At 39.7% G+C, this 26,247-nt stretch overlaps 1 protein-coding gene across 1 annotated transcript in view; it reads left to right on the forward strand.

Annotated features, from left to right (window-relative positions):
* MEGF10 (multiple EGF like domains 10) overlaps window positions 1-25,462 on the forward strand; it is a 175,552-nt gene extending 150,090 nt beyond the window's left edge. Inside the window, exons 14-25 of the mRNA XM_055299182.2 lie at window positions 140-286; window positions 1,484-1,618; window positions 2,152-2,280; window positions 5,227-5,355; window positions 7,533-7,661; window positions 9,792-9,920; window positions 12,246-12,482; window positions 14,354-14,481; window positions 15,895-16,018; window positions 21,354-21,398; window positions 22,170-22,376; window positions 23,890-25,462. Coding sequence (XP_055155157.1) covers window positions 140-286; window positions 1,484-1,618; window positions 2,152-2,280; window positions 5,227-5,355; window positions 7,533-7,661; window positions 9,792-9,920; window positions 12,246-12,482; window positions 14,354-14,481; window positions 15,895-16,018; window positions 21,354-21,398; window positions 22,170-22,376; window positions 23,890-24,080 — 1,730 coding nt within the window. The 3' untranslated portion in view covers window positions 24,081-25,462. The remainder of the gene's footprint in view (window positions 1-139; window positions 287-1,483; window positions 1,619-2,151; window positions 2,281-5,226; window positions 5,356-7,532; window positions 7,662-9,791; window positions 9,921-12,245; window positions 12,483-14,353; window positions 14,482-15,894; window positions 16,019-21,353; window positions 21,399-22,169; window positions 22,377-23,889) is intronic.
* The last annotated feature ends 785 nt before the right edge of the window (window positions 25,463-26,247 follow it).

A 26,247-nucleotide genomic window follows, 5' to 3' on the forward strand; every position in this document is an offset into this window, starting at 1 on the left:
AAGATGATAACCTCTCCATTCATTGCTGCTCGTGATCCTCAGATTTAATACAGTGAGCTTAGTCCTCATCTTTGAATTAGCATCTGTGGAAACTCCACACTGCCTCTTACTCAGCCTTGCCCCATGTGCATTATTTCAGGTGTCCACTGTGACAGCGTGTGTGCTGAGGGACACTGGGGCCCCAACTGCTCCCTGCCCTGCTACTGTAAAAATGGGGCTTCCTGCTCCCCTGATGATGGCATCTGCGAGTGTGCACCAGGCTTCCGAGGCACCACTTGTCAGAGGAGTAAGTGTCTCATTAGGCAGTAATTTCCACCTTCCCTTCCCTGGGCACCATGTATAGAATAATAATCTCTGTTCCACCTCTCAGTTTATAGTGATGTCCTGTTGCACTTGAAGGCAAAAGAGGGTGTAATGGTTCACTTGTCCTTTGCAGAACTGTGTTGAGAGCACTTCCCTAAGAGCTTCATTCTTTCCAGCCTTCAGAACTAACCTAACAGATGGGGATTTAACCATTTCTTCTCAATAATTACTTCATTGCCTTATTGGCACAACCATCAGGATATATTTCTTTACCCTTCCTGAAAGCTTGCAAATGGTGTTCTAGAAATTCATTGACCTGTAAATATTTTATTCAGCAATTTGGCATTGGCCTTACCTCAATTACCAGACGTCAACATCAGCCAAACCTTGAGGCAAATCATTCATCCTACTAGTAGTCTTAAAATCAGTGCTATGGGGAAAATGGAATTGTAAAGTTGAAAAAGGAGACTATTGACATTGGTCCTTAAGACTTCTGAGTTGGAGAAGGATCCTTAAGATTTTACTTAATCTTTTAGTAAATGCAATCAAAAAAGAATATATGACTAATTATAAGCTACACTAATTTTTTAAATTGCCTTTCCCCCCATAAGAATTCTATGCAGTTATCATGTATTTAAATCTGAATAATATCTTGGCAAGAACTTAAGCATATAGCATTTTGGTTAATCACTTTTCGATTACAGTCATTAACCTGGACAATTTTGAGGAGGAAAAATCTTCAAATTTTGACTGTTGATCTATTTTTATTGCCAGAAACGTCTCTTAAAGAATAAAGGATCAACAAATGGTTTGAGAGTACTTATTTGAGACTTATTAGTATTTCAATTTTTTTATGTCTTTATTTATTCAGTGAAAATTCCTGGAGCCCTGCTTTATGCCAAGACTTGAGCTAACTGGGGCCTTAAATGGGAAAATAAAGAAGACTTAAGACATTTGCTTGCTCTCAAGAAACTCAGAGTTTAGTGGCTTCTTTTCCTCATTAAAGAGTTTCTTTGTTCCTTCGTTGTTCTTGTTTTCCACTTGGAAAATTCTCCATATCTGTTTTACTTTTTTTTAAGGTTTTTCTTTTTAACCTCTAAAACTTTAACTAGATCCCGATCTGGAATGTGAGACAAACGCATCTCAGAAGGATAACTGCTGATTTCCCTTCTGTTTTCAGTCTGCTCCCCTGGTTTTTATGGGCATCGCTGCAGCCAGACATGCCCACAGTGCGTTCACAGCAGCGGGCCCTGCCACCACATCACCGGCCTGTGTGACTGCTTGCCTGGCTTCACAGGCGCCCTCTGCAACGAAGGTAAGGAACATCCCGGACAGCTGGGTGGTGATGAGCACGCCCCGGAGAGTCTGTCCTCAGGCCTCCCCTTGGCCTTCCTGAAGGCCATGTTTTCAGCTGTCTGCTGGGAATGTCTTCTGCTGTGGTGTGTCTGCAGCTTCTCAGATAGGACTTTGAGCTTTGGAAAAGCTGGCTTGCCACTCCAGCAAACCTTTTTATTCCCTGAGATGTGCCACTCTTCAGTTTTAGCTGGACATGTCCTCCCATAAAAAATCAATATGGGGAAGGATTTTAGACTCCCAGAGCAAGAAGTCGTGAAGTCATATTTCTAGAAGTGCAATGATGTCCACTGGTTTGTGATGCCTTAATGCAAATCTTTGGCTTCATGGATTTGTAAAAATGAGCCTATTCAAGATGAAGGATGCTGTTGAGCAGAGATAGCTACCAATGAGCAGCTGGGTCTGTGACCTTTAAAGTTATTTCCTGTGCTAAGATTCTAGGATTCTGTGAGAGGGGTTTTGATTGTGAGTTACTAACCTATAGCTTATTCACAGTGTGTCCCAGTGGCAGATTTGGGAAAAACTGTGCAGGAATTTGTACCTGCACCAACAACGGAACCTGTAACCCCATTGACAGATCTTGTCAGTGTTACCCCGGTTGGATTGGCAGTGACTGCTCTCAACGTAAGTCTTGTTTGAGAACAATTAATAAACTGTTCTTATTTGTTTGTTTTCAGATTCTTTAGGATTGAAGTATGAATGTTTTTATATAATCAAGAAAGAATATATGACTAATTAAGAGACACATTCTGCTTTAAATTCTTTTTTTAAAATTCTTTTTTTTTCTCCATTACAACCTCTATGTAATGGTCCTATGTTTAAATCCAAATAATGTCTTGGAAAGAACCTAAATATGTAACATTTTGCATATCCCCTTTTCAGTGATTCATCGTCCATTGAAATAAAGCAAAAACAGCTGTATTGAGAAATCTATCTCTTCATTTTGTGTTTATCTGGAGAGTTAATTACAGAGAAAGAAAAAATGGAATTAAATGATGTGAGCCTTAGAAACCTGTTGGGAACCTGAGTGAACTGCTCACCTAATATGCTTAGCTTCACCTTGGCATCACCCAAGTGCCTTCCACACCACTGGATTTCAGACAGGAATTGTGTGACCCTATAAGGGACTATATAGATGACTCTTAGAGCACCCATGTCATGAAAAAAATGACATTGACTATAAGTCATTCATGAATGTTTTGAAAGGGTCAGTGCAATGGCTAGAAGTACTCAACTTTTGACCAAAGAATAGCATATGTATGGGGTCATCTGCTTTCATTCATTATAAATTTTATGAAACAGTCTCAGTTTATAATGAATTCCCCCATCATGCACATAAGAGAAATCAAAGAATGACTGTGTGCAGTCATTTTACATGGTGCTTTATTGATAATTTAATTCAAACTTCACAGTTACAAGCAACCTGCAAATACTAATTGATGAGCAATATATTTTTTGCTGGAAGATTTTTTTCTGAATGTTAATTTTTTCCATAAGTAGTCCAGGCTGTACCCCATTTTTTAGGAATAAGGCAAGAGAGCTAATAAATCTCAGAAGTGTAGCTCTTTGGTGAAAGAAGTGTTATGTGATATGATTTCACTCCATTCTGGGGGCATCACTTCAGAAGAAATCAGTCTGTTTAAATCTACATGTGTTGCAAGGGCTCTAACTGATGGTTGGGCATATGGGTTTGGGAAGAGTAAAAGGTCCAATATCATTGTCATAAAATGATTCATTTATATTGCTCCTTTAAAAAGTAGTCTTTATTTTGGAAATTTGTCCCTTCCTCATTTGGACGAGGAATGTGCTGAAAGGAATAAAAATAGAAACACAACTATGAATGGAGACTTGTAGTGTGGCCTGCCCCAATAATCACTCCACAGGAAGCTGATTTATTTGGCAAAAGCCTTTGCTTCTCCCGGGGATCATTGATTTCATTGATTCCGTTACGGACTCTATGGAACCATCTTCATATTTCTTGGCTGATTGTGAGCCTGTCTAAAGGGAGCAAAGTCCTTCACAGTGAAAACACAGACTTTGAAAACTTAAAGGGGTACATTTAAAGGGGCAGGTGTCCTTGGGAAAATGATTTTTTAAAGCACTATCTCTACATTTACCTTTTGGGAATATAAAGTTGAGTAATGCTTATTCCCATTCTCTGATCATAACAAATATAGAGAGAAAAACCTAATGGCAGTGGGTTACCTCAGAAAAATATATTGTGAACATAAATGGGTTTACAAAAGCTGGTTAAATATCATCTAAGGAATAGGTTGTTTTAGGTAAAGAGTGCTTCACTGAGCATCAAATGGGCTAGACGCTTCAACAGTTTTCACCGAGTCTCACTGTGGCTTTGGGAAAGCTGTATTTGTCTAACAAATAACAAATATTATTATTAATCTATGTGACCTTGTATGAGTCACTATTAACCTTTTGTGTCCTTAGTTTCTTCATCTGTAAAATTAGGGTGTTGTATTTAGAAAATTTGTTCTAATGCTCACTCGAGACCTCAAGTGTCAGCTAGTATTTTCCCCTTGCTCTTGGACAAAAACAGTGCACACAATTATGGAAGAATTTTTTTCATTTAAAAAGTTACTTCATATGTATTATTGATTGTCTTTATTGGTCCGCATTCCCTACAGGGTAGCCATATAGAAATTACAGGTGGTCCTCCTTTTATGCAATTATGTTCCTGAAGTATTAATATGAATAAAAGTATTTTTTGTCAATGAAATTATTTTACCCCCTGATCTTATGTTATTTCACAGATACTTTATCTGACTTCCTGATGTCTTTTCAATCAGCAGTGACCCCTAATGATTTAATTGTATTATTTTCTGCATCTTCCAATTAAGAGTTTTTACAAGGAAACCAATTTTTACATACTGCTGGGAACCTCAATATTTAAAAGGAGCCTAAAGTGGCAACTCTAGAGTAGACTGAATAGTACAGGATTTAGAAATTGTGAACATGAGCTACATGGCCTTGGGTCCTTTAACCTCTCTTGAGTCAAGTCATTTTCCACACCTTATCTCTGCTCAAATGTCCTCTCCTCACAGAGGCCTTCCTCAGAGTAGTAGCTCCCAAGATTATTGTCTTCTTTATCCTCCTTATGTTTTGTCGTAATACTTACCACCATCGATTTTTCATTTTGTTGGTCGGTTGGTTGGTTTGCCTGCCTCCCCTACCAAAATATAAGCTTCCAGAGGGTGGTTTGGACTTTGTCTTATCCTCTGCTATCTCCCTTGTGCCTGGAACAGTGTTGGGTACATAATAGGTGTTGAATGTGTGTTTGTTTAATAACTGAATCTGTAAACTTGAGGTGGTTTTTGCCCCAGCCACCTCACTCTGCAGTTGTAAATGAATACATATCTCAATAATGACAGTCGTTGTTGAAGTTGGCATGGCCATCTGGGATTTAGTGCAGAATTCAGAGCAGTGTGCTTTCTTAGTCCTAATGTACACTGCTAACCTCTCACGTGCAGGGAGATGTGTAGGGGTGGATGGAATTCTCCCTACTTGGTATTGGCTTCAGAACTCTGATGGACTTCTCCACACCTGTAATTCCAGCATGTCCACCTGCCCACTGGGGCCCAAACTGCATCCACACGTGCAACTGCCACAATGGAGCTTTCTGCAGCGCCTACGATGGGGAATGTAAATGCACTCCTGGCTGGACAGGGCTCTACTGCACTCAGAGTAAGTGACAAGCCTTCTGAGGCTCACTAAGGGGAGCCTGGTCGAAGGAGGAAACAGCCTCACCCTCCGCATGCATGACCGGAGCTCAACAAAGGTCCCTGAGGTTGGAGTACCTCCCTCTCCTAATGACCTGTAGACATCTAAATTTCTCTAAGTGATTAAGAGCTACTTCATTCCAAGTATTCTGTCTCTAGGTTCTATCTCCACTGAGGTGGAGCAATGCTGTGTGATGGTGTGCAGTTTATTTCTCTTCTCTCCTTCAACCAAACCATATTTATATGGATCAAATTCTCAATCCTTTATTCTAACGGCACAAAAGTTAGGATAAGTATAGAGATTGGAAAGGTAGCGAAGACAACAAGCCTCAGTGCCTGATTTAATGTGCGCTCTTGGAAAAGGTGGAGTTCCATGTTTTTCGAACTGTATCAAGCTTCAGAATCATCTGGAGGACACAACAAACACAGAAGCTGGTCCCATCCCCAGAGAGCCGGAAGCAGTGGGTCTGGGCTGGCACCTGAGAATTGCCATTTTTATCAACTGGTAGTAATGCCAGGCTGGGACCATGCTTTGAGAGCCACTGCTCTAGTTCTTTTCCCCATTTTGTAATTCATAGCGTCCTAACCATTTTTTCTTCCATTAGGCTTTTAGCATGATAGGATATAATGTGCAAAGTACTTACTCCAAAGCTGAGCATCATTCGGGAAGGAAGTTTATTCTCTGCCCTCTTACCTTCTGTTGAATAAAGGAGACAAGAAAGGAAGGCATGTGTTATGGTTAAGTACCAATAATAGCGTATATTTTCAAATAATAGCAAGAAGCTGAGGAGGACAGATGGGTCTGAAATTGAGCAATTCTTATTTAATACTAATTAGAGTACATAATTAAAGAATAGGCTGAAAAAGTCTTTAGAAACTTTCTATAAGATAATGTAGACCTTGAGCCAAGAGTTGAAAAGGATAATTGGCAAGGAATGTGGCTGGCCCAAGCATATTCTTCAGAGATCGTATATCTATAAATATTGTTTACTTTCTTAGAGAAAGGTACTTGTAAGATATTATTTATAATTCTAAAATTAGAATGTGGTTCAAACAGAGAACCCTTTTTCAAGTGCAAGTGACATGATATAGTGGGAACAACATGGGGTCCGGAGCCATACCTCCCTGCGTTTGAATCATGGCCCTGTTGTCCTGCCAGTTGCCAGCTGTGTGACTTAGGGTACTTGGGGCTTAGTTCCTGTCTACAGGATGGGAATATCCATCCCTGCATTTCTGGCCTGCTGTAAAGATTAAACAAGAGAATGCATGAAAAGAATCTGGCACAGAGTAGGTGCTAAATAAACGCATGACAGCAGGGGGTCATCAGTGCGTACTGGCATCTGGGCACTGCCTCTGCTTCTTGAAAGTTCCATAAGAAAATGAGAAAATGAAAAGCATATGTAATATTTAGAAACAGTCATTGAATCAGCCTGCATTGAATCTTTCATCACTCCAGAGATCTCCAAGACACTCTTGCAGGGCAGCTGCCAGCCCATGTAAGCCAACAGAATTTGTGGGTGTCTTTAGCTCAAGAGACTCGCCGGTCTAAACATTGAAAATTATGGAGCAGTGTGAAGGGTTATTGCTTTTTACAAAGCACCCGTGAAGTACAATTGTTTTTTAAGGTAAGCATTCTAGTACACCTCTTCAGGGAAGTTGATATTATCTAAGATAATAACAGATACAGTGGACAAGGCTAGTGGCAACAATGGAGATGTTCTGTACTACAAGTAAAAGCATACAGGTAATTTTAATATAAAGTGCCCATCTCAGTCCATTGGCATTTGAGTCCAGGATTCTAGTAGAAATGTGAAAGAATGAAAGGAAATGTCCTATTCTTCCAGGATTGAAGGGATGTTTTGTTAGAAGGCACTAGTCTTGCCTCCAGGGGTACCAGTGATGGTTACACTGACAGGAATGGAACTTTTCTGCCTCCTGCTTACGAATTACAACCTCCTTGCAACAGCCCTGTCTTGGGACTTCAAAGAAGCTCTTGTGGCAAGCTGAGATATGTACTATTCACTGTATTCTCTGATGGCTCAGTGTCATTCAAGTTTAAACGCAAATATGTTGCAGGCACAAGCCTCCAAGTATTTCTCTTCAGCAGCCTCTTGACTCCTGCTGTCCTCCCTCCTCCCACAGGATGTCCTCTAGGGTTTTATGGAAAAGATTGTGCACTGATATGCCAATGTCAAAACGGAGCTGACTGCGACCACATCTCCGGGCAGTGTACTTGCCGCACTGGATTCATGGGACGGCACTGTGAGCAGAGTAAGTATGAGAGTGTGGCATCACTGGGTGGTATTTTTTTCCTCTAAAATCACATTTCCTAGATGCCAGGAAATATTAAGGCAGAATTCACCACTCCTAGGTTGTTTGAGCTGATGGCTGGTTACTTCTCAGCATGACTGACTTCCTCTCCCAGAGGTCAGGCCTCCCTGGGATCATCGCTGGTTACTCACTGCTCTGGGCAGAGGAGGTGTGACAACAAGAGTGAAGACAGAATTCAAGTTTTCCATTCTGTTCTTTTGGGCTCTCCCTTCCTCTCCTTCTTATTTTTGGAATGTGGCTGCTCAGAGCTTTAAAAGATCCAGTCGAGCTTTCTTCATGGCAGAGGCAGGACCCGGGTCTCACATTGGAGGACAGTACATTCAGTAGGGAGGAGGGCTGGTGGCCCAGGGCCAACCCCTGTTGCTGGTGAGGGAACAAATCCATGCAAACATTGCCACCCTTTCAACAACCTTCTCTAGATCGTACTTTTATACTGCTTCCATTAATAACTTCTCATCTTAGTCTTAACAACCTTCCAGACAACATACTGCCTTAAAATTTTTTTAAGTCCCACTGGGGGAGAATATGCCATTGGAATTACTCATCCTTATTTTTTTATTTCCACCCCACTAGCTATGCATCCCCTCACAGAGTTACAAGAACATTAGTCTTAATAAAATTGAATATTGCAAATTAGTTTATTATTCCTTTCCTCTATGCCTTTCTTTCAGTAATCACGATAAATAAATAAGGGCTTAGGGCTGTATCAGACCCACTTTCTTATGATAAAACCTTTTAGGCAGGAAAAGGTGAAGAACAATTCCTGTTCACCAGAGTTTGTACTCTCGGGAAAGATCTGCCAAGATTATGGCCATAGGAGCGGTGTGGCCTGGAAAAATTGATCAGGATAGCAGGACTCTGACAATAAAGCATCCCTCCCCACCCCACTCCACTGGAACCTCACAGAGCCACTCTGAAGCTGGTTGCCTCAATCTTATGTGCTAAACCCTAGGGTATTTTTGCATATCCTCTTTCTAGCAAATATAACAAAAGTGACATCCAGGAATCAGCTCACAACAGAGACAGCCCAATTTTAGTTTTGCATTACTGTTTCATTGAGTCATGAAACAGATCCTGACTGAGTGACGCAGTTGCATACACACCTCTATTGTGCATATAAATATTGTGTGTCTGTGTATAAATGTCTAAATATGCATGGAAACCAGAATAGGCTCAAAATTTTACTTGAATACCAGATGACTGGTTAAGGTCTTATTAAATAAGAAAACCTCTTAAGTGCTTCCGTGATTACTCTCAACAGCAAATTAAAGTGTCTCTATTTTTGGAGATTTCTCCCAATGCTTATTTGTAAACAGAAACCCTGTGTTTGACAGAGAATTCTAATAATAATAGCACATTGCCCCCTGCTGCTCACTTTATAAAAAATATCAATATTTTGTCACAAAGATTTTTAGATTTAACATGCTTACACTATCCTTTGAAATTCATGCCAAACTCTTATTAAGACCACATCGTAAGAATCCCATTACTTTTGTCTTCGAGACTTCAACAAAATCCAGAGTTTGAATCACTCCATAGCAAATGAAGTTCTTACCTAGAAAATCAACAAAACTTGTTGTCTGCCTCTTCTCCTATTCCTGGCTAATTCAATTGAGAATGTGCATTTATGAAGATCCCTGAGCCTACAGTAAAATATATATGTTCTCAAGAAAGCATCTTTAGTTTATGCTCTTCAGTCTAGGCCCCTTCCAGCCCACAGTTTTGCCTGGTGGACTTGTCTCAAATTGCCCTTAGTGATTATCTTCATCTGTTCCATGGGAATTCCAGACTCTCCATATACACATCATAGAGGTAAGTATGTAGCAGCTGAAAGTGTCAGGAGCTCTAATGTTGAGCAGCCCTGTCTCTAGCCCTGTGCAGTCTGGACTGTAGTGCCACCATGATTCCGGGAATGCTGTCCAGTTCTGGGACACTCTTGGGGGTACAAGTCAGCCTCAATAGGAATCCCCTGAAAGGACTCAGCTCTAGATGTGCAGGGGCTTGCAGTCAGAGACAGCCTTGCTCCAAATTCCCAAGGTTGGAAAGCTACATTTGACTTTCCTTCTCTAGAGTGCCCTGCAGGAACATATGGCTATGGCTGTCGCCAGATATGTGACTGTCTGAACAACTCCACCTGCGACCACATCACCGGGACCTGTTACTGCAGCCCCGGATGGAAGGGAGCGAGATGTGATCAAGGTAAAGACACTAGCTAACGTTTGTAGCACTGTAGTACTGTGTGAGCACCATGTACCAGGCAATGTGAAGTATTTTCACTTATGTTATTCAGCATAATCTTCACCACAACTCTAAATGGCATAATTGGTTACTTATTTAATTGCCAGATAAATGCCTTATTGTTGCTCTCCTGCAGATAAAGAAACAAAAGCTTAGAGAGGCTGAGTAATTTTCCCAAAGTCACATAGCTAATTTCTAGAATATGTCACAGCTTTTGTGCCAGATTTTTGTTATTCCAAAACTCATGAACTTTCTACTGGGTCTGTAATTTTTTTTCAGCTTTATTGAGGTGTAATTGATACACAAAAAACACACCTATTTAATGTGTACAATTTAATAAGACCTGGACTATCTATATACCTATGAAACCATCACCATAATAAATGAAATATCCATCACCATGTGTTTCCTCATGCCCCTCCCTACTCCTACCACCCCTAAGCCCCAGGTAATCACTCATCTCTTTTCGGTCAGTATAGTTTTCATTTTCTAGAATTTTATATAAATGAAATCATACTGTACTCTTTTGGGTCTGGCTTTGTTTACTCAGCATAATTATTTTGCAATGGAACCATGTTGTAGCACATATCAACAAGTCAGTTCTTTTCATTGCTGAATACTATTCCATTGTATGGATATACTACAATTTGTTTACCTATTCATGTGCTGATGGACATGTGGATTGTTTCCAGTTTGGGGCTATTACAGATAAAGCTGCTATGAACAAGAGTGAATCAAGTTTTTGCATGGACATGTGCTTTCATTTCTCTTGGGTAAATATCTAGGAGTAGAATAATTGGGGTATATAGTAGACATATGTTTAACTTTTTGTAAAACTTGTGCCCCTGGTTTTTAATTGGGGTGTGTGTCATAACGACCTGGGAATAGTTGTCAGGTATATGGTCCTATTTGGGAAATTCCGATTCTGGGGTTGGGGACTTTGAGAAAGTGCTTCTGATGGTTCTAAAGCATGCCCTCCAGAGAGCCACAGCTCTTACTGCATGTGGTACTCCCTGGTAGGCAATAAGCAGATGGGCTATAAAAGGCTTTAGAAAATCGATACACTGTTGTAGATGGAGTAATCTTAAACTGCAGACCATGTAAATATTTACAACATTTAATTTCTTTGGTAAAATAACTTTTACATGCTTATGATTTACATTTGACTGTCATAACAATAGAATGCGATCTTTCATTATCACATCATAATTACAAATACTCTGTAATCTCACTGCATTATCCTTGGCGGTCTGTGTTTCAGGGCAGATTGTTTTGTAAGAAGATCCTTCAGCATTTAGAATCATAAAATCATAGGAACATTTGCTTGAGCCGGAAGCAGTGACATGGAAGCCTCTTTTCTCATTTATAGATGATAAAACTGCAGCCTGAAAGCTTAAGGGAAAGTTCAGAATATCTAGGTCAATTTTTTTAGATGCCAGATTTCTTGAATGTCAACCCATGCCTTTAGTGTCCTCACTTGATGGACCATAAGGGAGAACTATGTAATGCCGAATTTTGAATTTAATGAGTAAGGTATTAGGGTAATGCTATCAGGTATTATCAGGACAAATCTTTCTGTCATGGAAAATAACTTCACAGAACAGTATCTTCTGAGGTAAAAGACCCATTGAAATTGGCAAAAGGTAGATCCTGTTCTTAGACTAGATTTATTATGGTGTTATGCTTGCTTGGAAGGAAAATTACTCTTAGAAATGCTAAGGATAGACATAAAATTTGGTCAAGCAGTTGGGACATTTAGCATTTAACTCTGCATAAGCTCAGTATTGAATAATAAATAAAGCAAAATAAAAATTAGATAAATTGTTACCCCAAATTAATTGCCAGTCTAAGTATTTAATTGGAAATACATAAGAAGCTCTCAAACCCTACTGTTGAATCTCTTTGGGTTCAGAAAATCCTGTGTCTTTCTTTATATTTTTTTGGAGACAGGGTCTTGCTGTGTTGGCCAGGCTGGTCTCTAACTGCTAGGCTAGATCAGTTCTCCCGCCTCAGTCTCCTGAGTGGCTGGAACTCCGGGCATGCATCATTGTGCCCAGCTTCTGTCTCTTTTTGAGGCTTACAGCAGCCTTTCTCTGGGCATGGATAGGCTGACAACATCTGACAATGAGGAATGTTTGCTTTTTCTTCCTGCTCTGTTTCCAAATTAATGTTTTATGAACTGAAAATATGCAGGCATTAGCACAGAAGGAGATTTTTGTAAGTAGAGATCAAACATTTATCCAGCACACTGTCATCCTTTCTCAAGTCTCTCTTTTCTTTTTCTAGCTGGTGTTATCATAGTTGGAAATCTGAACAGCTTAAGCCGAACCAGTACTGCTCTCCCTGCTGATTCCTACCAGATCGGGGCCATTGCGGGCATCATCATTCTTGTCCTAGTTGTTCTCTTCCTACTGGCATTGTTCATTATTTATAGACACAAGCAGAAGGGAAAGGAATCAAGCATGCCGGCAGTTACCTACACCCCTGCTATGAGGGTCATCAATGCAGATTATACCATTTCAGGTAAGAGCAGAGGCAGTAGAGGTATTTTGCTTCTTGAAAAGTTAAATTTCATCCTGGTTCCTTAAAACTGGGTGTTTGGCTGTGCTGTCCATTGTTTCTGTCAATTCTCATTGAGAGAATTCTATGTTTGGAAAAGGTATACATTGCTAGAGATGAGTTTTTTATTTCAACAATAGTAAATTATCATTCTGTGGTTTGCTATGAGGGTTTTAAAATTGAGCTCATTGTGTTTGTGGTTTAGATTTAGGGAATTTCAATCCATAAGGAGCTTTGTATCCAGCCTCAAGTTTTTGTCATATGTGAGGGGCGTGGGGAGGAAGAGAGGATGATAAGTTTACCTAGGTGGTGGATCAGATTAGGGAGCTGGACCAGTTCTCCTGTCTCTGAATGAGGGTTCTTTCTATGTGCTTCCCAGCCTCTCCCTAGGCCTACCCGAATCGTTAACTGGAGGGAACCAAGTTATATCAGAAACAGCTTTTTGGTATTAGCAAGAACCAAGGCAGCCCTTTAAGAAAACTCTTTTGATTTTTTCTGTTCTGTCACAATGCCTCATGAAAGGAAAAATAAAATTATAATCAATCATCAGTAGAAGCAACCACTTACATGGAGGAATTTAAAAACTTAAAATCTTTATTACTTTTTGGGTGATTATTGAAGGCTTTCTGGTTGGTTACCTGTTTAAAACTACAAAATTTTGTGGAAATATGAGAAGTAGCTGATTTACATAGTACTACATTTTCAATGCAGAATTATTGTGTCAAGAACTTAAGTGTTTAAAAAAAGGAAAGTTGCAGAGTAGCTTCAAACGATGCCTTCCCAGCTGTATAAGCCCGAAAGCAAAGAGCAGTTATCTGTGGACACTGTGAACAAACGTTCTCTGAAAAGGAATTTGAAGGAAAGAGATTTTATTCCAGTGAACAGTTTGCAAACCCAGGAGTTGCAGCCAGTGTAAAATGAAGGTGCAGTTCAGAGAACAAAGGGAAGGCTTGGGTTTTATAGCAAAAGTCCCCACCCAGCTTCCAATCAGGCCCTTTTAGGCAAGTGAAGGATTGAAACTGGTTTAATTCTAATTGGTCAGTGCAGCTGAGTGCTGGTTGGTTGACACAGCTGAACGCTGATCATTCGATAAAGTTGAGCCCTGATTAGCTAAGGCCGGTAAGCTCTGATTGGTTGGTTCAGCTGAGCTCTGAAAGACCCAAAGAGAAAAAGCTGGGTTTTCAGAGAACTCAGAGTACAGGTGTGATCCTTAGTCAGCAAAGGCCTGCTTGACTCTATTTTAAATTTAGGCCTAGTTGGCCACTCCTATGGATCTTAAACAATTGGTTCTTTCAGTTTCACATTTGTTCACAAGGCTTTCATACTTTTCCAAGGAGGCAGTTAGGAAGGTAGAGGCCTGTTGCTTCTAGAAGCTTTGCTGAGTAGGCTGGACAGGAGGAGATTCTCCCCAGCTTGTGATATGGAAGCAGTTCAGACATTTGTTCTAGTATTTATTTATTTGTTTATTTATTTAGAGATGGAGTCTCACTCTGTCACCAGGCTGGAGTGCAGTGGTGCGATCTTGGCTCACTGTAACCTCCACCTCCGGGGTTGAAGCGATTCTCCTGCCTCAGCCTCCCGAGTAGCTGGGACTACAGGCATGTGCTTCCATGCCCGGCTAATTTTTTTGTACTTTTAGTAGAGATGGGGTTTTACTGTGTTAGCCAAGATGGTCTCGATCTCCTGAACTCTTCATCTGCCCGCCTTGGCCTCCCAAAGTGCTGGGATTACAGGCGTGAGCCACCTCGCTGGGCCTGTTTTGTTATTTTGATTCCCTTTTTTCACACACATTTTTGGGAGCCTGCTGCCTTGACCATTTCCTTCCCTTCCTGCAGGAACCCTTCCTCACAGCAATGGTGGAAACGCTAATAGCCACTACTTCACCAATCCCAGTTACCACACGCTCACCCAGTGTGCCACATCCCCTCACGTCAACAACAGGGACAGGATGACCGCCACGAAGGTGAGAGGAATTGGCTCAAGTCTTTGAAAGTGGGCCGGGGAGGGAGGAAGGGAACCAGCATTTATTGAGAGCCGCTGTTCACCAGAGGCTGTTCTAGGTACTTTACATATATTATCTAATTTATTCCTCTAAACAGTCCTCTGAGTGTGCTTTGGGAATCTCAAGTTTACTGATGAAAACCTGAGTAGTGGGGAGTTTAAGTTACTTCCAGACATAGCTGCCTGATAATGAGTGAGGCAGCTGCTGTGTGAGTCAAAGTCTCTCTGTCTCTACAATCTGTACTGTTTCCATTACACTGCTTTAGAAAAACGTTTCTAATTTTACATGAGATTTTAAATTAATGACTCATAATGACATTAACAAAAACATAAAGACCTATAGCAGAATCAGCCATGGGCAAAATCTCCAAGTGCGTCTCTTCTGACCGCCCGTCCTCCAGTACCCTTTCCTGGCCACCTGTGCTTTAGTAACAACAACAGTAATAGGCACTGATTTGGGTTGAACCACATGAAATTGCTATTTTTGTAGGTCAACAGTGGTCACATAGCAACAACCTAATATCATGTGCCAAGCATTTATAATCACTTAAAAAATATAAACTTATTTAATCTTCACACCAGTCCTATAAATCGAGTGACTATTATGCCGATTTTACAGATGAGGAAACTGAGTGACAGAGAGGTTGGAGACAGAGTGTCTAGAACCCAGAGCTGCTACTCTAATAGCACCCAACTCACCCCGGGTCTTCCCCACAATGCTCTGAAATCTCGAACATTTCTTTCTTCCAGTCATAACCAAATTATATTTCTAATCTCTGTTGTCTAATTCCAGTGCTCTATTAGAACAAAAATCAAGCTAATTAAATTAAACCAGTTGTAATTTAATTAATGCAGCTATAGATTTTAATTATAGTACTTCATGGTTAAATATCACTCCACATTCTCCAGAGACTTTCACATTCATCAATTTATTTGTTCTCATACAAATTCAGGGAAGGAGGCAAAGCAGATAATCTTATTCTCATGTTTACGCCTAGGATAAGTGCTAAGAGTCACCTGTGACTCACAAAACATACAATTTTTGATGGGAGAGCTTAGACCAAGAGTTCTTTTTTTTTTTTTTTCAAATCAAAGTTATATGTGTATAAATCCAAATAAGGTCTAATTGGCACAGGATGACAGAGTGAAATGAAGATCTTGAGGTGGTGGAGGGAGTAGCTAGGACTGAAGGACATGAACTCCTGCCAGCCTCCAAGTCCCACCAGGTTACAAGCAGTCACCTCGGCCCCTGAGCTCAGGCCACTCTAAGGGCTGGTCCTTAATGTGTGCCCTGGACTTTTCCCCAGGTCCATAACGCTGTGCTGTGCCGCATTGTATTTTGTTTTTAATCTTTCATTGTTTATATTTTTCACAGTCAAAAAACAATCAACTGTTTGTGAATCTTAAAAATGTGAATCCTGGGAAGAGAGGCCCCGTGGGGGACTGCACTGGGACATTGCCGGCTGACTGGAAACATGGCGGCTACCTCAACGAGCTCGGTGAGTTCTCCCAACGCACGTCCCCAGCAGCACCTTGACCTGTCAGTCCCTGAAACAGTCACAGATCTCTGTTTGTGCCAAGGTGTTCTATTGAAAACTTGCATCAAAAAACACAATAACAGAATTATGCCTAACACCTGTACAGGGCTAACTACTGTCCTAAGGGCTTTATCTATTCAACAAACATTTATTGAATTCCTACTATGTGCCAGGAATTGATCAAAAGAGATTGGGATCTCTGCCTGCTCGTAGCTTACATTCTTGCTCTATGCCTGTTAATTTAATTCTCACAAGTACTCTAATAGGTAGGTACTATTGTTATCACCATCTCCATGTTACAGTTGAGAAACTGAGTCATAACGAGGTTATGTTACTTGCACAGGACCTCATCGCCTATTAAATGATAGAGCTAGTATTGGACCCTGTCAGCTTGGCTCCCAGCTGTGCGCTCTTCCTTATTTTCTTTTGATATAGGGTATCTGTACTTGAGATCCCCTTCCCTTTCAGGTGAGGAATCAGAGATACCAACAGGAATACAGTGAATCAGTTATTCTCAAACTTTTTGAAATTAGGACTCCTTTACATTCTTAAAATTTGTTGAGGACCCAAAAGAGCTTCTGTTGATAGGGGCTATATCTATTTATATTTACCATATTAAATGAAATTTAATATGTAAATAAAAACTGGAAAAAATAGAATATTAATTTATTTAAATTAATAATAATCACATTTCATAACATAAATTGTGTTTTTATAAAAAATAACTACATTTTCCAAAACCCTTCAAAATTAGTGAGAAGAGCAATGCTATTTTACATTTTTATAAAAAAAATCTCTTTAATGTCCAGCTTAATGGAAGATAGCTAGATTATCATGTCTGCTTTTGCATTCAGTTGGTTTTGATATCATACTTTATGTAGCTTCTGAAAAACTCCACTGTACACTTGAAAGAGAATTAGAGTGAAAATGGCAAATATTGTTGTTGTATTGTTATGGAAATAGTTTTGCAGCTGGGCACAATGGCACAGGCCTATAGCCCCAGCTACCTGGGAGCCTGAGGCAGGAGGATTGCTTGAGCCCAGGAGTTTGAGTCTGATCTGGATGACATAGCGAGACTCACCTCTTAAAATATATATGTGTATATATAGTTTTGATCTCATAGGCCTCCTGAAAAGGGGGCAGGAATGCTTGGTCCATACTTAAAGAACTTCTGTGATACACCATTAATTATGCAGTGCAGTTTCCAAGCCTGTACCCCATATTTTCAGAGAGGAGTTTGATGATGTAGTAATTTCTAGGTGTGCAGTGTCTTACGGATAACAAATCCTTTCATGTACATTTATTTGGAGGTAGGTGCCAGAAATCCCAGTTAAATTTGTATTTCAGATGGATAAACAACAAATATTTTTTGTATAAATATATCACAGATATTACATGGGATGTATACTAAAGATTATTTGTTGTTTCTTTTAAATTTTAATATAACTGACCTTTGTGTATTTTCATTTGCTAATGTTTTGTTTTGTTTTTGTTTTTGTTTTTGAGACAGAGTCTCGCTCTGTCATCTTGGCTGTAGTGCAGTGGTGCGATCTCGGCTCACTGCACGATCTGCCTTCTGGGTTCAAGTGATTCTCCTGACTTAGCCTCCCAAGCAGCTGGGATTACAGATGTGCACCACCATGCCCGGCTGATTTTTGCATTTTCAGTAGAGACAGGGTTTCTCCATGTTGGCCAGGCTGGTCTCAAACTCCTGACCTCAAGTGATCTGCTTGCCTCAGCCTCCCAAAGTGCTGGGATTACAGGCATGAGCCACCACACTTGGCCTATTTGCTAAATTGGGTGATCCTCCTGGGTGGACCCTCTCCCATGAATCTTGTTTTGTAGAGGAATAAACTGGGAGGCACAGAGCGGTTAACCCTCTTGTCTGAAATTTCAAAGAAGGAAAGGGGTAAAGCCAGATTTCAAAGTTGGTCTTCTGACTGCTCCCCTTAAACACTGCTTCTTCTGTAAGCAGTGTCAAGTTCTCTGAGCCAGTCATAGGAACTGATCCCTGTGGGAATGCCTCCTTCTATGGAAATAAAAATGTTTTAGTGGTGAATACAAATTCTCAGTCATTTCCATAGTGTAGTGGTTATCACGCTCGCTGTACAAATTCCTAACTTTTATCTGCATTCGATACCATTTTTATCAATAGGACGAGTATTTCTAACCACAGTAAAATTATTTACATACAAGAATCACAGTATGCTTATTGGTAACATCATCTAACATTAAAGGAGACTTTTTAGGAGTCTTAATTACATTTATAATTTAGCTCAAAGGAATATATGAATTGATATTCAGCAAAATACCAACCAGCGCTAGTGAAAGAAAAGTCCTCTGGTTCTATCTTAGACCACTGTGAAGACTCCAGAAGATACAGCATCACTATATTGGTCATATATAAACGTCTCTGCTTTCTGGCTCAATGAGACCCAAGGGACTCAGTGTTAGGAACATAGAATCTTCGTTGGAAATTCTGGATCTTCTTGGTTTGTTCTCACTCAGGAATAATTCTGCATTTAACATCCCTTTAAAGTTGTTGCACAGAAAAAGTTCTTCACAAACGACAGAGTCAGGCATGTTATGGATGATAAAGCGTACAGGTGCTTTAAATGATGGAACAGTTGTCGTCATGGTATCTGAAAGAGCCTTGAACTACACACAAAAGGCCCTGAGATATAGCACTGGGCCAATCACTTACCCTCACTTACCCTTGATTTGTTCATTTGTAAAATGGGAGTAATAACCATGTACTGGCTCGTTGTGTGAATTAAATTAAACCAAGCATTTGAAAGCCCTGCCCCAGGGATTGATATATACAGGAGTTTATAGGTAATCCTGACTGCTCCCTCATTAAAACAGCTCCCTGTTCCTCCAAGGCAATGAAGAGAGAATCTGGCAGGGGTGTCTGGCCTCATAGCCCCAGCTCTTGTTCTCTGACTTACTATCTGCTCCATGCTGGTTCTCTCTTTAACACCTTGGTGGAAGGCTAGCCACTGCACAGCTAAGATTAAAATGGACATTTAATAAGACTTTGCTACAGTCTGGAGATGGCCAAGAGTATTTGGCAAAGACGAGCATAGACAGAGCTCCTTGATAAAGCTGTTCTCAGAGGCCACAGACTGTGCCCCATCTTCATGGGTCCTCTTTATAAAGTCTGGGAATTCCTAAGACCACCCTGACTTCTGACATCAGCTACAAGTTGAAGGATCACCAAGACCACCCTCAGGATCAACATTTTGCTACAAGGACTCACTGAACTGATTGAATGGGCATTCTCATGGTTACAGTTTATGGGGGGCTCAGTCATATAGACATGATTGACTCCCATCATGTAGACATGATTGACCTTTAGTCTTTCCCCTTCCAGAGGTAGAGATGATACCATATGGCCCCAACCCCCCACCATAAATCACTCGGTTACACTATCCAGTGTATCCCTGGGCCTTCAGGTGAACAAAAGCACTCCTATTGGGCAGGACAGTCCAAGGACTTCAAGATCACCTCCCAGGAGCTGAGGGCAAAGGCCACCCTTTCTTTGATAAGGTTGATTCTTCACTACACACCCATTTATGCTGCCTCCCTGCATAACCGTGTGCCCTTCCCCCTAGCTATGGGCATGGTTAGACTCTTCACAACCCAGATGCAAGAGAGTGTGCCGGAGAGAGGAAAATATTCCCGTTTCCTGTCCCATGATGATTGATATCTGACAGACCCTCTCCCTTTAGGAGAGGCTGCTTCCTTCTCCACAACAGTGTGTGCTTACTCAGTGATCCCTATAGGACACCAACATCAGAACTTGAGCTTAACATCACTCTAAGAGATGCATGCACAGTGGCAAGGATATCATTTCCTTAACATTCTCAAATACTTACCTGGAATGTTCATTGCTAGTCATTACTTTACTCTCTGCTTTTAACCTAAGTCTGTAACATTCTTATTGTATTGTATTGTATTTCAAAAGATTAGTGATGAAGTTTTGCCATATTGCCCAGGCTGGTCTCAAACTCCTGGGCTCAAGCAGTCCACCCACCTTGGCCTCCCAAAGTCCTGGGATTACAGGCATGAGCCACCGCACCTGGCCTGTAATATTCTTTTAAAAGGCAATTGAAAATGCCTTGGAGTGCTTACGGAAAGACTGAAGCAGAGGGTAGTATAATGCACTGAGTGTTAGAGTAATTGGCACACTTCATTTGTCTGGTGCTTCAGAGTTTACAAAGCCTTTTCATATGCTCTGTTTCACTTAATGATGACAAAAACCCTGGAATGCTGGAAGGCAAATTTTGTTTTTCCCATTTTAGAGATGAGAAAATTGACACTCAGAGGGTGGAATATCTTGCCCAAAGTTATATGGCCAATAAGTGATAACATGTAATTCCTTTGTCTCCTAATCTATAGTTTTCTCCTTTTTGTCACAACACAGCTCCAATAGAATAATTGATTCTCATGCAGTATTAACAATGCAATTTTGCATGTATACACCAGATAGTATAAAATGGGCTAGGTAATGTCCTCTTATTTTGTTTTTAATAGTGCGAATTTGTGATTAAATGCTTATATTTTATACAACATGCTTGTGACCTGATTGATTTCTGTAAGTGGTTGCACATTCTCTCTTGCCTACATGCTCAATTTTTCCAGCATGAGCTGGAACACTCCTATTTCCCTCCCCACACCCACGAAATAAAGGCTGGCCATTTTCCAATGAGAAAGCAGGTTTTTTTGTGTGTATCTAGGCACATACACAATTATGTCCCCATACCTGGAAAAGTCAAATTATTAAAAGCTGAATAAAGAAGGGCAAGAGGTAGTATCACCTGTAAAGTGTTAGTCAACAGTGTTCGAAGCTTCCAGTCTCTAGAAAACACGCTTATAGTGAAGACAATAATATAACCGAATAATGATTATTGGGAAAACTATTTGAAAACCATCAGAGCCTTGAAAGAGCTGCACGTAGGTGTGAAATGTCAACTCTGGTCTTCGCTGTATCCTTTCTTTTCACTGTGCAACCTTGAATCAAGTATACTGATTTATCTCTGGGCCTAAGTTTCTATCCTGTTTTGACTAGCTTTTCCTGAGTCACGGTAAATAACTAGGTGAATGACCAAATGTGTGCGTGTTTAATTCTAAGCACTGGGGACATCTGGGACAACTGATCTGGTGTAAAGTCTTGAAGAGCAGCAGCCTGGTTGTTTGCTGCAGTGGGAGATCCTCTTCCAGGACCTTGGGATATTGGATGGGGGTTTTCTTCCTTTCAGTTCTCACTGGGTGTTTTTTTCTTCCTTTATTACAGGTGCTTTTGGACTTGACAGAAGCTATATGGGAAAATCCTTAAAAGGTATGGTGTAAATTTGAAGAAGAAATTAAATTTTTTTAACCTCAAAGACTGAAATATTTTTTAAACAAGCTAGAATGGCAAGAGAAAATGTAGAATTTTTAGTGTGGTTACTACAGCAAACACACAAACGTGGGACTGACATCAAGAAAGTGACCAGAGGTGGTCCTTGGTAGAGCTTAAGTCTTTGGGGAACAAAAGACTCAGTCTGCTGAGGAAACACTCATATTTCATTTGAAAGAAATATGGCTTATGGGGAGACGGAAACATATAAAGGGAAATAGCAGGGACAATAAGAAAAAATCCACATGGTTACATGTTGACCAAGGTCTGCTGTTTAGGATGGGTGTGCGTGATTAGGTGCCTAGTACAGAGCTTTTACCAGGAGTCCTCCCAGCACAAATGCCTTCTTGTCATGATAATAGAGCCCTGTTGGTGGTCCTGGAGCCATCAATAGCTGGTTTCTTGATTGAACTTCTGTAAATTTTCTATTAATAAAATAGAACGTAATTGATTATATTTGAATGTGATCATAAAAATGAAATCAGTTAATGATATTGATGTCAGTACTCATCTTGGAGAGGAGCTAAAACTACTTTAGGGATGGGTCATTTTATAGCAGATTCTCTCCAAAACAAGTGGAAAAGGTACAGTATTATTTTCAGTGTGTAGAATTATGGAAACCTAGCTATAAAGAAAAAAAGTAAAATATCACCAAGAAATGATGTTGCCAGTGACACAATATTAGCTTTCTCTTCTCATTTCTCTTTACAGACCTGGGAAAGAATTCTGAATATAATTCAAGTAACTGCTCCCTAAGCAGTTCTGAGAACCCATATGCCACTATTAAAGACCCACCTGTACTTATCCCTAAAAGCTCAGAGTGTGGTTATGTGGAGATGAAATCGCCGGCACGAAGAGATTCCCCATATGCAGAGATCAATAACTCAACTTCAGCCAACAAGAATGTCTATGAAGTTGGTGAGTTCTCTTAAACATAGAAAGAATCAAGTGCATAAGTTTTTAAAAACAATTTTAAAGTCTTTACGAATATAATAGTTGCAGGTCATAGAAATCTTATTGAAAATAATGATCTGTATTTTATTTTATTTTATATTTTTTTGAGATGGGGTCTCTCTGTCACCCAGGTGGTGTGCAGTGGCACAGTCTCGGCTCACTGCAACCTCCACCTCCCGGGCTCAAGCCATCCTCCCACTTCAGCCTCCCAAGTAGCTGAGACCACAGGCACGCACCACCACGCCCAGCTAATTTTTTGTATTTTGGGTAGAGACGGGGTTTTATCACCATATTTTATTAATAGATGTGACCTGTGTTTTTAGCGATCATATTAATTGGTGCCAAAGGAATTTTCCAGGGAAAATATCATTTAGAAAAATTCAAGGTAAATTTTCTTTATTTTTCACCTAATCCTCTATCTTTTGTTTTGTAACCATAGTGAATATTTTGGCACACATGTGGATAGCATATGTATCATACTAGTTAATATATCTAGTTAGCCAAAACAAATGGTTCAAGTGGATTAAACAGGTGATTCCATTTCCTGGTTCATTATATTAATATAATGCATTTAGCAAGATTGAAACATTTTACTTTTAAACTTGTCCAATATAGCAGTAATATTCTCTGATGTGAATGTGATGCAAATTAATATGAATTCAATTTAAAATTGGAGTTATTTTGATTGTCTTTTGCAAATACCACTTGGGAAATGATAAAATATTCCACCACTACTGTTGGCTAAACAATAGGGCTATATATTTTCATTTCTCTCTCTCTCTCTCTCTGTCTCTATTTCTATATCTCTCTGAGTATTTATGATTTTAACTTTAAAATATTCTCTACTACTTGTAAATTAAGTGCCTACTTTACTACTAGTAATTTATTTTATGCCAGATATGTCCCCGGGAAAAAATATACAAAATAATTTATTTTTAAAGTATTAAGACAGCTTTTTAAAATGAAAGTCAAAGTGAACTAAATTTATTTTTGGAAAGTCAGTAACAATTCTCCTTTAAACTGTCCCACAAACCCGCCACAGTAGGATGGGAACTCACATGAGAGCCTGAGTCTTGAGTCCTAAAGTTGTGAATTTGTGGAGTGTTTTCATGAACTGAATTAACGTTTGAGAACGTCAGTCTTGTCACCTGTGGAATAAGGGGCTTGGCCTACATTATCCCCAAGGTGTTTTACAGACCATGATTTATATCCAGGATTCTGTATATTCCCTTAATGTCTTCACCCTGATTATGTAGTCATCCTTTTGTTCTGAACGCCATTTGTGTTTGCCAGTTGATCCAACTACACAGAGTTGCCACCTGTATGTGATGATTTTTAAAATCATGTTTTTAAAACCAGCATTTCCTTATATATTTTTAAAAGTCCCTTTGGTGTGTTTGACATTTGCAAGAAATGTCATATTCTTTTTAAAAACATTTCCATTGCTGATAAATTAATATGTCCTTGGTTATCACAGAACCTACAGTGAGTGTTGTCCAAGGAGTATTCAGCAATAATGGGCATCTCTCCCAGGATCCATACGACCTCCCAAAGAACAGTCACATCCCTTGTCATTATGACCTGCTGCCAGTCCGAGACAGTTCAGCCTCCCCCAAGCAAGAGGACAGTGGCGGTAGCAGCAGCAACAGCAGCAGCAGCAGTGAATGACACCAAAGGACTGCTTGGTAGCTGCTGGAACCCTTTCCAGAACTGCTGTTTGGTTCTTCTCCATCCTCAATTTTGCCACTTTCATGTGAATGTTAGTCAACTCAGTAGGCAATTGTTGGACATGAACCAGAAAGCTGAAAGCTGAGGCTGCAATTGTTGGATATGAACCAGAAAGCTCAAAGCTGAGGCTGACATGGACTATAGGTGCTTTTTGTTCAGGTGGATTCGAAGGAGTTAGAGATGTGATTTGCCATTGCTGTTAGTTTTAGAACTATACCTGTGAAGCATGACTTATTGTAAGATGTTGGCTGAAAGCATGAACTTGCAGAACTCCCTCGGAGACGCAGGTTGCAGTGGACATTGGCATTGTTGCTTGAAAAATTAAAATTTGAATATATTCTTTCTCATTTGCATCATACAGCTGTACCTAGGATTGTACAGTTTACCATAAAATTTACTTCATGAAAGTGGGAATCACTAAACATGTAGAAGAAAAGGAACGTATTGTTAAGTCCTTATTCTTAACTTTATTCAACTGGATTCAGAATTGTGGGGATAACATGAATGCAGGAGGAAACATTCTGTCAGGTGGTATAACTGGATAGACTTTGAATATACTCTAAAAGTGGACAGAAAATTTAAATACAAAAATCTTAGATTTTGTTTAGAATGAGAAAATATACAATTAGAATTATTTTAGAAATAGTAGGAAGTATTGCAGAAGTCAATACACAAATATGCCAGGCAGAGGTGGTTTTCTCTGTTTGACTCTCAACCAACTTCAGATCTATGACATTATTCTGATCACTGGCTCCATCATACGTATTCACCGCTTGAGATTCATAACATATCAATAGTTGTTTCATAAGTATAGAAGTGAAATAATTTTATTTTTGACAGACTGGATGGAATGAGTGTGTAATGATTGATAAAGGTTGTAAATTTTAAGTGCAAGATGACGCTTACATTTTGTAAACCATTAGTAATACATGCTGTAATATAGAATTAGCAGAGCATTTTGATTAATCTTTCCCTAGAAATGACTGAAATATTTTTGTGCATATTTGAGAAAGGGCACTTTCCTTTTATTAATTGTCAATTTAGAGAAACTATGCTTAAGCTGGTCTTTTGCATTGCTAATGTGACATGTACCCAACTTTTCATTAATTTGTATTTCCATTTTTAAGTTGCATATTCTATGTTTTATAGCGTTTGGATTGTTAATGAAAAATTATTATATTATATGTTCATTGTTCCTTGTATTATTGCCGCTTATCTTTTGCTTGATAAAAATGCATTGTTCTTTTTTCTTTTGGAGGGACAAGATGAGAATATATAATTTGAATTGATTAAAATTGGTCGTTACTAAAATAGTATAGTAACCACGAGTGATTGGCTTATGATTGAAATAGAGATGCTTTTTAATATTCCAAAATAGAGTTCCTTTTGATCTGTTGGTTCTGAGCCTTGGTTAAACCAGGGAGAAGGGGAGCAGAAAAGAAACGTTGTTACTGATGCGTACCACAGACTCACCTTAAAAAAACCTCTCGTTATGGTGATCATAGAATTGACCATCCAAACTGGGACACTCTTGAGAGTAAATGGAGGGCATTATTAATAATTATCTTGTAATGAACTTAAATCTGGACTGTTCCAGGCAAACCAGACTTATCTTGCAATATGAGAATGCTGACACAATGCAAGAAAGCCAGTTTCCCTTTCATTGATCTACTTGACCAAGCAAAGGGGCCGAAAAACTGAATAAGGAAACAACTTTATAAGAGAAACAGTGGTCTTCAATCTTTTAAAGACATGAAATCGTATATGGCATTCTGTCTCAGTGAGTCAGTTAACAAATATGTATGTGCAACCCTTCTGCTAGTAGTGCAAGTAAGTGATTGTCCCTGCCAGGTATCGAGTTGGAATATCCAGTTATTTCATGTCACACATCGGCACGTATGATGGTGGTTTGATCAGATGGATAATACAGCAGACACACTTAGAACACTGACTGCATTGGTAGCTGTTCATTTTGAGGAACTCCAAAGTCATTTCAAGGAAATAAGGAATGACCTGGAACATGCCTTAGAAACAATTGATTTATTCCAATAGTTAACCACTGGCTGGATCCCAACTCTAGGTGATAGGCGTCTAATTGAGACACGTG

Source organism: Symphalangus syndactylus, chromosome 11 (genome assembly GCF_028878055.3).
Source record: "Symphalangus syndactylus isolate Jambi chromosome 11, NHGRI_mSymSyn1-v2.1_pri, whole genome shotgun sequence".
Taxonomy (NCBI): Eukaryota; Metazoa; Chordata; class Mammalia; order Primates; family Hylobatidae; genus Symphalangus; species Symphalangus syndactylus.